Source organism: Gouania willdenowi, chromosome 14, assembly GCF_900634775.1.
Source record: "Gouania willdenowi chromosome 14, fGouWil2.1, whole genome shotgun sequence".
NCBI classification, from domain to species: Eukaryota; Metazoa; Chordata; class Actinopteri; order Blenniiformes; family Gobiesocidae; genus Gouania; species Gouania willdenowi.
The window spans coordinates 16,342,385-16,356,869 of NC_041057.1; the positions used below are offsets into that span (position 1 = coordinate 16,342,385).

Here is a 14,485-nt window from a genome sequence, read left to right on the forward strand (position 1 = left end):
CCAACACCGTAAATTATTTGCTGTTTTTAGTATTTTTTGACCAATGAATTGAAATTAGACAAATTCTGACGGCACACCTGATAACCTCCCACAGCACTTCATGGTATATTATTGTTTATTATTATTATTATTTATATTTATTTTTCATTGATTTGTTTTTTACTTTTTTGTGAAATATTTAATGGCAGATTTCTTAATGATCAACTGTGTCTGCAATGAGACTGAGTTAAAGGAGCGTGGAGGAAGAGGAAATGCTTTAGATTATTTAACATAATGATACATTTGAATGTAATATGTAGACATGTCATTAGAAAAAAAAAAAAAAAATGTATTGCACATGATGTTCACAAATACGATTAACTTTTAATGTATTACAATAAACTTTGTTACATTTGTACACACCAATATGGATCGTTTAATAATGCATAATTCTGAAGTTTGTTGGCTCAAAAAAGTGCTCATCAAAATAATTTAACACAAGAAAATAAAAGCAAATGGCCAAACACTGACTATTAAGTATGTATCCCAGTATAATAGGAATATTTTACTATTGTATGTACAGGTAAAAGTTTCTTCTCTTCCCTTAAGCCCGTCTATTAAATCAGGTCATATTCCTTTACAATAGATCCAATCTACACTTACATCTCACATAATCGTCTAGAACAGCTACAAGGCAGGTGGGCTCCATTGCTTTCTGTGTAATAGCTGACAACTGAAGAGGATCAGGTGAAGCAGCGATAGCCAGAGGCTGGGCTAATCAACTCCTGCTTGTTCCCAGTTTAATTTGGTGGTTGAGAGCTCATTACTGTGCAGGCTGTCATATTTCCAAAAGACTATTCAAGAGAAATTACAGCTACAAACGTGGCTCAGCTCCACCTGTCTATGAAGGCCTGGTGGTAATTCCTATATTAGTACGCCATGTCACTGTGATTATCATTGTTTTTACACAGAATGTACCTTTAGTGTCGTTTTACAATTTTAATGATGAATATAAGTAGAGACATCCAAGTCGTAAAAGCTTGCAGCCGTGTACCAAAATCACACAGTGGTCAATATCTCGTTCTTGTCGTGCCATGAAACAACATGCCAGGTTAAACTCATCTCTCAGACCTTTGCTAAGTGCAATAACCCTGATGTCCTCTTTAATCATTCTAACTGACCAAGCAGTTTACCTCAAACCCACTCCATGAATCCTAAAACCACAAAGAATGCAGAGCGGGTGAATATATCTTTACTCCCTTTTCCCTGACAGACGTTTTGGTTCAGGCCCCCTGCCACACGCACCACAGAGTGCCCAAGGTGATGCTGTAGGCCACCAGGACCAACAGGTAGACTCTGAAGAGCAGCACATCCAGCACGTAGCCAACCTGGAGCCATTCCTTGGCCACTTCCCGACACCTGTCTCGTTTTTCCAGGAAGGTGCGAATAGCTGTCACTTCCTGAAGGATGTTGTCCATGACTGGCGGACTGCTGTCTCTGGATGGAGGCAGGTGCAGCCCAAACAGCCCACCCTCCCTGTCGTGCTGGCTCAGTCTTTGGTCTATGTCACAGGTGTGGTGGAGGGTGCACTGGGCTGCTGAAAGAGACCACAATAAGGACATTAAGGAAGGGACGGATTGATTTCGATACAGTATAGCCCGGTACTGTAAGGCTACGTTCACACTGCAAGCCTTAAATCTCAATTCAGATTATTTTTCTCAGATCTGATTTTTTGTTCGGCAGTTATCATTACCATTTAAAATGTGACCTGTATCGGACTCCGGTGTGAACGGTTTGTGGCTCCGAACTGACCCGCATGCGCATTTCTGTGTTTGTGTCAAAGTTTTTGTGCAGAGGGAGCTGGAGAATGAATGAGCAGGTGCAGCGGAGGACGAGGAAAAAGAACAGAAAAAAAAGAGAGCCACATATTTTGTTTTAGCTTTTTGTGGTGGTGATTTACTTTTAAACACAGTTCAGTTAACCAACAGTTAAAACCTCATTTTTACAAATACAAATGACATATTTACGTTTGTTTTAATGTTAAGCACCGCTTTTATGAACTCATTGGCTCCCAGCCATTTTCAGAAGAGATACCACCCTCACTGCCAGCAGACTCTGAAAGAAAACTGTGTACAAGCTCATTTTTTTACGAAAAAGCATGGAAAATTATTAAAGCATTCTTGTATTTTTGGGGGCTCCGTAAAAATGAAACGCATTTCCATTTTAAAAGAGATTTAAGGCAATTATTGGTTTCTAGTTTCTGGGGTGGAAAAAATATTAGTGGCGTTCAAGATTTAAAAATGCAATGTTTCTATATTTTGCAGAGATGAGAATTAGATAATAGAGATTGTCAACTGATCACAGATAGTGGACACGATTTGAAAAATGTGATCAAAAGCACACTGTTTGTTTTAGCTTCTTTCCTTAGTCCAGGACAATAAATCAATGTCTCATTAGGTTTCTAACCTCACCTGTCCCGTAGTTGTCTTTGTAGGGTTCCAGGTCAGAGGACAGGCTGGAGCAGAGGCGATGTTTCTGGTGAATGCAGAAAAGAACTGGAGCTCTTTCCAGCACCAGGTACTTGATCCAGTGAGGCACGGGCATCTGCAGGTCCTGCTTGTGGACCAGACGCACAATCAGCACCGTTTCTGTCAGACTGATCACCAGGAGGGCCATGCAAACGGCGAAGTACACGCCTGCAGCACAAGGATGGGGAAAAGGTGAGAAAAGCATGTGTTAGACACACTATCATCATCAGATGATAGTGTGTCAATATGATGTCCATCTCAACAGAAAATGTTGCATTTTAAAGTTAAATCTTTTAATTTTGAAAATGACGATACATGGAATTTGGCGCATTCTGGATATATTTTCCATCTTTTGTGATTTTTTCCAATTAAAAAATCACTATTTATTTTCACTATTCACTATTTATTTGTTTATTTATCTTCTTATTTATGTATTCATACATTACTTCAATTATTTTTTAGCCCTCCCTATGGAGAATTTATTTTATATGTGATGTAAATCTCCAGTTGTTTGAGATTTCTGCATTTAAAACATGATTTACTGTCACTCAGTATCATATATTTCCAAAATTTGCCATGTAGGACATGTAGAAGCTTAGAAAAATGTTATTTGTTATGGGTATGGATATGGTTTGTGCTTAAGTGTTGATTTTTGGTATTATTATTATTATTATTATTATTATTATTATTATTATTATTATTATTATTATTATTATCATCATCATCATCATTTTAACACCTTATATTCAATACCAATAATAAAATGTTCTTTTAATTCACTATCGATTTGTTTATTTATTTTCTGATTTATGTATTCTTAAGTCAACATTATTTGTGTTTAATGCATGTTGGTTTTTGTTGTTGTTGTGTACTTGTCTGAGGTTTGTCTTGTTCCTAATTTACAGAATAATGTCAAGCCCAGCCTTTTTTTTACAGTATCAACATATTTTCCAACATGCTAATAATAATAATAATATGAATACTGCTGGACCTGGAAGGAGGAGGTGTGTGTAACTAGTCACCTATCAGTGGGGTTCCTATGGCAGTGGCAGGCAGAGTGTCTGACACAATGATGAGGAAGACGGAGTAGCCCAGCAGTAAAGTGATCTTAAAGGAGACTCGCTCTCCACTGTCTGGTGGTAGATAGAAACCCACAATGTCTATCACCATCAGGAAGATGCTGGGCAGCAGCAGGTTCACTGTGTAGAAGAGAGGTCGGCGACGGATCACCACCTGTGACATGAAGAAGGACATCAAAATGTGCATGAGGTAAGTGATGACGGTGTCAAATTACAGCACTTATCCTGCCAGCTTCAGCTGTAGAAGAGTGTAGTCATTATCCATCTTAATTAGTCAAGAAGATACAAAACAATTGGATTCATTCAAACTGCTCCTGGATAGATAAACTAATCGTACGCTTTAGATCAGCGATTCTCAACTGGTGGGCCGGGACCCAAAAGTGGGTCGCGGACCTGTACTGGGTGGGTTGCAGACAACTGGTCAAAAATAAATAAATACTTATTATCTCTCATGTTGGATTTGTCTTTTATTTTGAAATAAACTTTTCTTTTGACAGCCATGCTGCGAAATGCATTTTGCACAGGAAAATATATTTATGTTTTTAAAAAGATTATACGTGTGTGTTTTCAGCAGCTATTTTTGAAAAACTAAATTTGGTTGGTTGAAGTCTAAAAAAAAAAAAAAAAAAAAGTGGGTCTCAATTTAATGACCCTGGGACCCACAAAATGTGGGTCCCAGGGAGAGACCAGTTGAGAACCTCTGCTTTAGATTACAGACAGGGGCAATCAGTGCCCAGGGGCCACATGTGACCCTCTGTATGATTTTGTGTGGCCCCCAAAGTAAAAGTACAAAATGACTCCAAAAACACACAAAATGTCATAAAGATGCATAAAACATCAAAAATGGACACACACACGCACACACAACCACACACACACACACGCACACACACACACACAATGATAGAAAGATTTACAAAAGAACAACTAAAATACACAAAATTACAACACAAATACACAATATTACTAAAATACTCAAGAAGACTGCAAAATCAAATAATCAAGACATTTACAAAACAGCTACAAAATGACTGGGAAAAAAGAAACACTCAAAATGTCAATACAATACACAAAAGAACAACAAAAATACACAAATGGACTCAACACAAAACAACAACCAAAATACACAGAGCAACATCAAATTATGCAAATATGACTCCAAAAACACACAAAACAATACCGAATTATGCAAAAATTACATTAAAATACACAAAATGACAACAAAAATATTTAAAAAAAAAACCTTTGTTCTTTCAGGTATTGATGCTCAGATTAGTCATTATTTCAAATGAATTGATATGAATATTGATATTGTGGCCCTTATATCACAAACACATTTTCTTGGCCCCCTCTGTGATAAAAGTGGCCCATCTCTTCATGAGAAGAACTTACATGAAATTTCATCTCTGCGTAATAGTCGTCATTGTCCACACTGAAGATCTTATAGTTAGAGAGTATGTGAAGCAGCTCCCACTCCCCTTGGTTCATAAACACACTCTTATCCTCCCTGAGCTCCTCGGGGCTTCGCATCAGGGTGATGTTGATGTCATCAACTGCAAATCGAACACAATGTCGGGATCAGCATGAAACCACCATGGCAACCGTTGAGCTTTCAGCCAGCGGTCTGCTCTGTGAGCGTGTCTCAGCAGGAGGGAACAGAAAGATGCTCCAAACACTACGGTCCCTCCATTTAACACCTACAGGAGCTGGAGAACTTTGAAAACGCCATTGATTTAGTTTGATTTCTTCTCTGTGGACTGATTTTACAGTTTATTTAATGAATAAATTACATCAGTAGTATTAGATAAACATCTAATGTACATGTGGATGGTTACAGATCTTTGTCTGGTGTTTATCAATCTATTCTGACCATTTCCCTACATCTTCTATATCATATCAATTTAGCAAAATGACATTAATTTGTAATATCAAATTTAAAGTGTATAAACTTCCTACATATTTTAAAGTATAAATATAATCATACTGTATGTGCTGACTTTACTATAGAGGGAACCTGTAGTAGAAATGTATAACATAAATGTGTAATGTATCTCAATAAAAAAAAACACACACACATTTGAAGAACTTTTTTGAATGATTATACTTTCATTTCCTTTTTCATCGGATGTTGATTCCAGTGCAGTGTTTACATTAGGTCCCAGCTGATTTGTCTGAGTGTCCTTTTTATTTAGGTTTTTCCAGTGCTTTTCTTGACTTTTTCTTTGACACAATCTTATTTATCGCTACAAACAACACAAGGACGTGTGTTGGAGCCACTTATGTCGTGTATAAAGCGTTTATTGTTAGCTTTTGCAGAGCATCGGAGCAGCCACAGCCGGTCGTCAGCTGGAGGACGAGTCTGAATGGATTTTGAAGTGGAGATATACCTGTAACAGATTACTGATACTAATGATAAGAGGTGCAAAAATGGTAGAGGCCGCCCTGTTTATTTTATGGTTTTAAGCTTTTGATTAGCAGAGTGGCTGCACACAGTGGCGCCGCCAGATGGAATCCTGTACGTACTGTGCGTACAATTTTTTTGAAGGTGTGGGTGTTCTTACTATGTGTCTCTGCCTGGTGCGCTGTCACCGTAACGTTTTGCTGGGCGGTATTCATCTGCGTTTCTGTGCGCCGTTACCATCCTCTGCTGTAAAGCCTAACTCGTCTTTATTTTTCGTTGAGTAAAAATCTACTTTGAATTATGGAATTGATTCGAATCGTTTCGCCACTTCATGCTATGGCAGCTGACAGTTTTACTACTCGGTGCGTTCTTGTGGCTTGTTTGCTGACTATGAGATTGAATCCTGACGACGCCACTGGCCGCACATGCAAAATGAAATGCTGAAGATGTTGAAGTTAAATCCAGAGCTTAAACATTATGTTGAATTAGAGCAGACACATGTGAATCTAAGCAGGGGAACATCCTTATGTGAAGATAAAGTATCTGTGAGACAGTCAATGCTGTGGGGAAAACAAGAAGAACAGAAGATAAAGTCCAGAAAAGATGGACAGATACTGTTGAAGAAAAAAAAACTTCTTTAGAAGTATTTCTATTATTTTGTATTCAATCATTTCAAAAATGATAAGCAGAAAAGCGTTGTTTGTTGTTCAGCTCTTGAGTAAATCAATCAAACCTAATATTCCATTGATGGTCTTACCGGTATGAAGCCAGCTCTGGAAGGTCAGGCTGCATTTCTGCGCATCAAATGGAAAGTTGTAGATATTAAGTGTGCACGCTGTGACGACCTGGATGGGCTTGTAATTTCGCACCAGCCCATTGTTGGTCACATAGACATAAGGGATGTCGGGGGACTTCCCTACGTCCACACTGTCAGTCAGAAAAACATCATTATTCTCTTTAACCAATCACTGACAAAAGATTGTCAATAAATAAGAGCGATAGTTATTACAATTCATTGATGAGGATGTCGGGCACCCACACATTCGACGTGGGCATGGAAACTTGTTTAACCTCATCAAAGTCCTCAGGATTCCACACCAGGAATTCATCCGTCCATGACTGAAATGTTGAAAATGAAAGGCAACACAACTTTATATCCATCTAATAACTATCACCCCAGGTCAGGAAATGGATGTATGGATAATAGCCATTATTAAACTGGTAAATCACTGGCCCTTAAACAAAATGCAAGATCTGGAAAACAAGCAGTAACACAGTGAAAGATAGCGGCATCGCACCTGTCTGTACCACACGTATGTTGTCAAAACCTGGTTCTTCTCATCCTGAGGTGACATAAATACATCAAAAGTGATCAGGGAAATATTTTATTTGCATTTTTATGAAAATGTACGAACAAAAGTTTTATCATCCCAAGTTTACCCACATGCATGCTTCATCAATTCACACCAGTTTTACGTATACAGAACTTTCCTGACACATTTATTTGTAATATTGCCCAGTAGTTTTAACTCACCACGCTGAGAATGGAGTAAACCATGAGGTCAATAGCCACGATGGTGGACGTCCTCCAGTCCTTCACTGGTCTCACTCCTTTTTTATAGCCTGCACTCAGAAACTCCGACAGACGCACTAGAGTGGCGTTGGCGAATCGTCCTGTACTGCTGCCAAGTTTTTTCACTGACACACATTGAAGGGGTTACAGTATGAGTTTTACATAAAACATGCAAATTAATGAGGTGTAACACTGCCCTCTCTTTTTATATTCTGCCTTTATTATTATTATTATTATTATTATTATTATTATTATTATTATTATTATTATTATTATTATTATTATTATTATTATTATCCTTCCTTAAGGAGGGCTGGTGTTGGTCAAAATCATGCAATAAAATAAATGCATTTATTTAATTGCAATAACAAAACATGTATTGCTGTTGTAAAAAGATTGCACTTCATATAGCATTGACCTGCATGTGCAGACAAGGTGAAAAAACAACAAAAAACTAGTTAAACCTTCATTGAAACCAAGAAAATAAATCTAATTAATCAAATCTAATCAAAATATTACTAACTACTCACTAATCAAAAATGTCAATCTTACAACATAAATGTAAACGACATAAAACTGAACGGCAATAAACTCCATTTGAACATTTAATTTTCTATCTTACCAATTTTCTATCTTACCAATACAATAATAATACCAATTTATTTATTATTTGTTTACTGTGTATAATTAAAGCCTATTTATTTTAACCATTTTTCACTGTAACATTTCTAAATACTGAAGCACATTTTTAAATATTACATTTTATTATTCAGTCAACTCAATTTCTTTTACCTTCCAAAACAGTTTTATTGAGAAATGTGACATATTTCATATATTTAAGAAGTGCAATTATTATTACTGTTATTATTATTACTCTTATTATTTAATGTTTTAATTTGTATTATTACAAAAGTTGTTGCAGTGACAAATTAGGCTCTATGACCTATAGACGAGATACCATTTTTTGTTATTCTATCATTATTTACAAAATATTTTAAAGTTAAATAATTTCCTCCTTTTTTTTCTTAAGTTAAATGTTTTGTGAAAAAACAATTGGATTGATTTAATTGTGTACCTGTGCAGGCTTTGGTTGCTCCATGAATGAAAACCAAAGTCAGTGCCGCCCAAAGCGTTGAGTGTCTCATGGTTCCAGTTGATGGGCTGGTCGTCCTCCTGTCAGTGGGCTGAAAGGCTCCTCTTCACCCTCACCCTCCATATCCATCCACCACGTGCATCACTTCCCATGCATCCACAGTCTTAACCCTGTTAGTCACAGGGCTCATCACAGGGGTGTATCTAATCTAATGCCACTCCCCCCTTTCAGTACAGTACAGGCACATTGGGTTAACATGGCATTGTTTTAAACTGATCATTAAACTTCTAGAGGTGTGAACGTTTGAGTGAAGACGCGGTTTCATTTGTTTTTACAGTCGAACTGAATTTTGTTATTTTGTTATTGTTATTTTGTGTATTTTTGTTGTGTTTTAATGTTTTTGGATTTGTTTTCTGTGATTTTGTTTACCTATTTTGTGTTCTAGGAGTCACTTTGTTGCGTTTTGTGAGTTTTGGTTTAGTATTTTTGTTGTAATTTGTATGTTTATGGAGTTTTTTTTGGGTGTCTTTGCAGTTGTTTGTGTATTTTTCTTTAGTTCTTTGTGTATTTTTGTTGTCATTTATTTGAGGAGCTGCAAATAATCACATCAAGAATTGCACAAGTTGCTAATATCAGGTCTAAACTAATGAGCCCAAGCACAAACAAATGATTATTTAATTATTTATTGGAAATTATTAGAGTTAGAGTTAATCATTACATCTTCCTCTGTTGATGGCGTGTTAAATTGATGCTCGTGGGCCAAATCTGGCTCTCCAGTGCCTCCAATTCAGCCCACGGGAGCATTTTGTTCAAAGTGCCGGTCACTCCTTAACGCTATCTCGTTCAGTTCCTACAAATTTGACTAATGAATATAGGGGACATTTTCACCTCAATATATGCAGCAGTTTGATTGTTCATGAATGTAGTAACTTTGCATTTCAATTTGTTTGCTATCAGTCCATTTTTTTTGTAAAACTGTGCAATCTCTTGCACATAGTCACATAAAACAAATTAATGCAAAGTTGCATTGGAAGCTTCTTGAATAAACCTTATCTTTGACTCATGAATAAATATGCAAATACAAGCACAAAATTTATCACCGTACACACATTTAAAAAGGAAAAAAAATAATGAATGTTTTAGGCCTTTTTTGTTCTTTTTGATCCATTTCCAAAAGAAAAAGTCAATACACTCCGATTCCGGACGAGCCCCCAGAATTTATGGAATTTTGTGTGGACAAACTCAGAGCCAATGATTTGGATTCGCTGGTCAGACACAGAGTTTGTTGTCAAAGAGACACTCTCACAGGCCTGTAGGTCTGTTGTGTTACTGGACGGGATCAGAGTTCATTATGAATCTGCTGTTACTTGGTCTCTCGCATATTTAAATGTAAAGAGTTGTTGATTATTGTAACCAAAACAATGTGAAAGACGTTCCTTGTGACGACATTGATTAGGTGTTATCTATCAGAGTTTTATGGTTAAATAGGAGACCAGTTCTGTGAGAAGTTAAGAACAAGGCACATACACAATCAAAAGACATGGCGAGGCTGGCCCGAATGACTGACTGTTGATTTTTGCGACAGTGCTGCATTGCTTGTGGCCACTAGGGGCGCTTGACGTGAAAGTTACAGGTATAGCGCCCCTCATGGCCAAAAGTTACAGTGTGCCTTTAAGGAGAGTTGTCAATCATGGCCAAATGAGTATGTGTTTGAAGGTTGGATATACAAAGAGGTGTACATACTGTGTACTCTGTAATGTTATAAAGGGGTATATTTGGGGGTGCAAAGTAAAATAGCGTGTGCTATTTCCCTGCTTTAATTCTATGGGACATTAGCACGATAAACATTTTTTTTTACTCATTTTTATAATTTTTTGTTTGGTGTATTTTTCTGTAATGTATGTTTTTTTGTCATTATGTGCATTTTTGTATCTTTCTGTTGTGTTTTTGTGCTATTTTTGTTTAATTATTGTTTTTTTGGTGTGCGTGTGCGTGTGCGTGTGCGCGCGCGCGCTACCTGTCCTCCTGGTTGCAGTGTGCACCAAATAAATCGCAACTCTCTGTCTAAATGAGAAATGTGCATTTTTCGCCGTTCGCTTTCAACACAGCCGCGGCCATTGCCGCTTCACTCTGGCTCGCCACTGTGATTGGCTCTGGCAGGCACCGGAGCGATGGTGCACGAGCACCCCCGCACACTGAGGTCAAAAGCTGAATAGGTTTCACTTGTGGGTGAACATGAATGTGCTGTCTGGGCGAAAATAAAATTTCCAAATCACCAAATAAGTCCCATCAGATGCAGACACCTGGGCTATATGGAAGCCATTAAAAAAGTTTTAGGTCGAACAGACACCGCGTTGGGGAGATATTCGCTCCACAAACACACACACACACATACAGAATTTTCTTGCTTTTATAGGTAAATAGATTGATGATGCAGCACTGTAAACTATTTTGAAGCACTGTGTGAAGCACTATTTTGTTCCTTTAAAAATTTACAATTGCTTTTGTAAACTGTACTTCAGCTTTAATTCAGTTATAAACCAGCACGGCATGAAGAACGACGGGTCCTTGCTTTATTTTGATGAATATCCCCCTTTACAGGGCTTTTACAACATCATGTAACCCAATCTAGTACAGGACGAGGCAGCATAAAAGGGGAAAATTGCATCAATATAGATTGTTCCACTGGCAACCTTTAGATGATGCACTTTTGATATTTAGATCACGATTATTATAAAACCCACGGGGAATAGAGGCACAACCACAGAGACCAGGATGGCTACGACTGATCTGTTTTGTGGCACCAGGATGGAGATTAAAGTATGAATACAACATCATCACATCACACCGGCACTGAGGATCATCTCCAGAGAGCTTCTTTATTCCACACTATCTGTGAGTAAATCTTCACTGTCGGGAAACATAATAACAGACTTTATAACAATAATGTTTCTGTCAAAGAGGTGACGGTGCTAGAGAGGCAGCAGCTCTGACAGTGCAGCACACACACTAATGACAGGACAGATTGGGTTTCAGACTGCTACCTGCAGTGCTGTAAAAAAAAAAAAAAAAAAAAGAATAAAAATAGGAATAAATGGAAAATAATGTGAATAATCATATAGACATGGAAATGATTTGGGTTTCCCTTTTAATCTCAATTATTTGCATTAAAAATCCCAAACTTTATCTGAGAAACACAAGCTATTAGAAGGTACTGCATAAAACTAAGAGGTTACATTGCATCCCGTCTAAAACCTGTTCAAGTCAAACTAGCATGTCATTTTTTTGTTATATTTTCTAATATTGATTATTTACTACATTTATTTCACGTGAAGTAATGTTTTTGTTTCAGCTAACAAGCTGAACATTTCTTTGATTTTTACACTGGGATTTAAAATATATATATATTTTTAAATCTACTTTTTCCATTGATTTCTAATCATTTATTAATGATGTGTCTCCTGGTAAATCAGTGTTGTATTTGAGAAACTTTTCATACAAATTAGTAGATCAAATGCAAATAAATTGACTATGGAGAACAATATTCAGTTATTTAATAAATAACTACATTATGTGCGCTAGTCCTATATTAACCTTATGATGTGTTTAATTCTGTCTGTAGCTGTTTTGACTGTATCTTGATGCCAATTTGACCGAGGACGCTTTTAATCTCAACGAAACCTTCCTGTTTAAATAAAGGTTAAATAAATCAAATAAATTACAAAAATTCTATCAATAATCACAGTAATAAACTATTCCAAGCAAAAGGTTTTAAATGAAGACACATCCAAAGGGCAGAGCATTTAGTAACATTTATTATGATCGAAATATGGTGTTTATTTTTATTTTTATTGTTATAATTTTTTTAATATTACATGTTTTGCCACATACAACACAAAGACAATTACAGAAAAAAAAATGCTGACAGGTTATCATAGATAGTAATTACAAATCTTATACATACAAAAGTGTGTGGGTGCATGTGTGTGTGATATTATAATAATTATAATAATAGTATTGTGCTGTTATAAGTTAATAATAGACAAATATGTGGGGGGAAAAGAATGATATATATGTATATACATACAAATATAAAATTGTTTTAAAGTTTTACATAATGGTAAACTCTTTCCCTATCACTTGTACTAAAAAATAACTGAAAGTCAAAAAGAATATATTTTTAATAACTTTATTATACCATCATAGTATGCCATGAATAATTCACTATAATTATTTAGATACTCAATGAATTTAGAGGAAAAAAAAACATTTTGTACCTTGCTCTGTTCCCTTATTAACAAATAGTGCTGTTACTGTATGAGACCTCTGAACTTAATGACCAAACTATAAATAGTTTTCTGCTTAATATTTTACATAATATCTATTATTATTATTATTATTATTATTATTATTATTATTATTATTATTATTATTATTATTATTATTCTTTTTGCATCTGCCTGAGGTGATAGCTTTAATTTACATAAGCTTTCTGATAAATAACATAACATCAAATGTGTGGTTAATTATTTGATTAAAATATAAAATAAGATGCAGGTGATGGATCAGCTGCACTGTTTTATATCACCACAATAAAGTTTATTAAAGTTGAACCTAACAGAGATCAAAGACACATGAAAGGAGTCACTATTTAAAGTTTTTTTACTTCGCTTTAAAACACACACACACACACACACACACACATTAATGGTTTTTAGTGTTGGAAATACTTCAATTTTATTGTTATTATTATTATCATTATTATTATTATTATTATTATTATTATTATTATTATTATTAAGTGCAAGTTCTTTAATGTAATGAAGTCCTTTTTTTAAGGAAGGCTCTTCAGAAGCAGAAAGAAGACAAGAGACCCAAAAAGTCAACCTGGAGCTCCAGGAAAAAATCAATCAGCTCAATGACCTCAACTTCAACAAAGACATTGACGAGGTGAAGATGGATTGGGGAGCTTTGATGGATCTGGAGGATGATAAGGACAATGAAATCCTGACATTAAAAAGGCCAACCAAGCCCTCAGTGATAAGAACTTTGTACTGGAGGAGGCCTTGTCTGAGAAAGAGAAGGAGCTGATGAAGCAAACCTTCCCTGAGTACCATGAGAGCAAACTCTCATTAGAGAATGAAACTCTAAAATCTGCCCTGCACGTCCAGCAGAAAGAAGCTGCTAAAGCTTCAAACCAGCTTCAGGACCGGGACAAGATGAATGGCCATTTGAAAACATCTGCTCAGTTAAAGATGGCAGAATCAAATGGACACTGGAGCAGAAGGATGGAAGTTTTGAAGCAGCAGGTGGAGGCTTCAGAGAAGAATGATATCTGTTTGGACTCCCAGGCTCAGATCAACTACCTCCATTCACAGATCATCTCCCTGCAAGATCGTCTGCAGAGCCAAGACAAGCATGTTGGTGTTGTACAAAGGCAGCTGCTGGATGAAAGACAAAGTTTAGCCCCAAACTGTTGAGTCCCACAGGGAATCTCTCACTAGTAGAAATGCTGAGAATCTGCCAAAAATGTCAGATTTGGAAAGTCAGTTCATTGAGTCTCAGGCAGAGTGGAGTGGCAGGTTCAAAACCCTGCAGGAGCTACACCTGTCAATGAGCAAAGCGACGGAGGAGAGGGCCCAACAGCAAATTGAGTTCCAAAAACTGCTGCAAAAACCACATTACAGATTTTTTTCCCTGTATCTTAAATTGTAAATGTCTGTAAATAAATATGTTAATACATTTAACGTTGTTTGTTGTTCTTTGTTGTTGTAAAATATTATAAAGCTTTCTCCTGTTTCCTACATCCCACTGGTTAAATGGCTCACACTG

At 36.4% G+C, this 14,485-nt stretch overlaps 1 protein-coding gene and 1 long non-coding RNA gene across 2 annotated transcripts; one reads left to right on the top strand and one right to left on the bottom strand.

The window, feature by feature from the left end:
- Positions 1–417: 417 nt before the first annotated feature.
- Positions 418–8,811, bottom strand: htr3a (5-hydroxytryptamine (serotonin) receptor 3A). The gene is made up of 9 exons (XM_028467427.1): positions 8,636–8,811; positions 7,522–7,685; positions 7,286–7,330; positions 6,997–7,106; positions 6,745–6,914; positions 4,979–5,139; positions 3,530–3,740; positions 2,451–2,675; positions 418–1,576 (listed from the first exon to the last, which is right to left on the bottom strand). Exons 1-9 carry the CDS (start codon positions 8,703–8,705, stop codon positions 1,263–1,265), a joined length of 1,470 nt encoding a protein of 489 aa, XP_028323228.1. The 5' UTR covers positions 8,706–8,811; the 3' UTR covers positions 418–1,262.
- Positions 2,581–14,117, top strand: LOC114476130 (uncharacterized). Its single transcript, XR_003675537.1, has 3 exons — positions 2,581–2,699; positions 3,681–3,776; positions 13,497–14,117. It is a non-coding gene; the product is annotated as an uncharacterized LOC114476130 (long non-coding RNA).
- Positions 14,118–14,485: the final 368 nt, after the last annotated feature.

Bases quoted from the DNA above. Each gene is read 5' to 3' on its own strand.
- htr3a (XM_028467427.1), bottom strand. From the start codon at position 8,705: ATGAGACACTCAACGCTTTGGGCGGCACTGACTTTGGTTTTCATTCAT. The intron at 7,107-7,285 runs GTGCGATGCCGC...TCAACATTTCAG, and splicing joins CATACGTGTGGTACAGACAG to TCATGGACGGATGAATTCCT. The intron at 6,915-6,996 runs GTAATAACTATC...TCTGACTGACAG, and splicing joins GACATCCTCATCAATGAATT to TGTGGACGTAGGGAAGTCCC.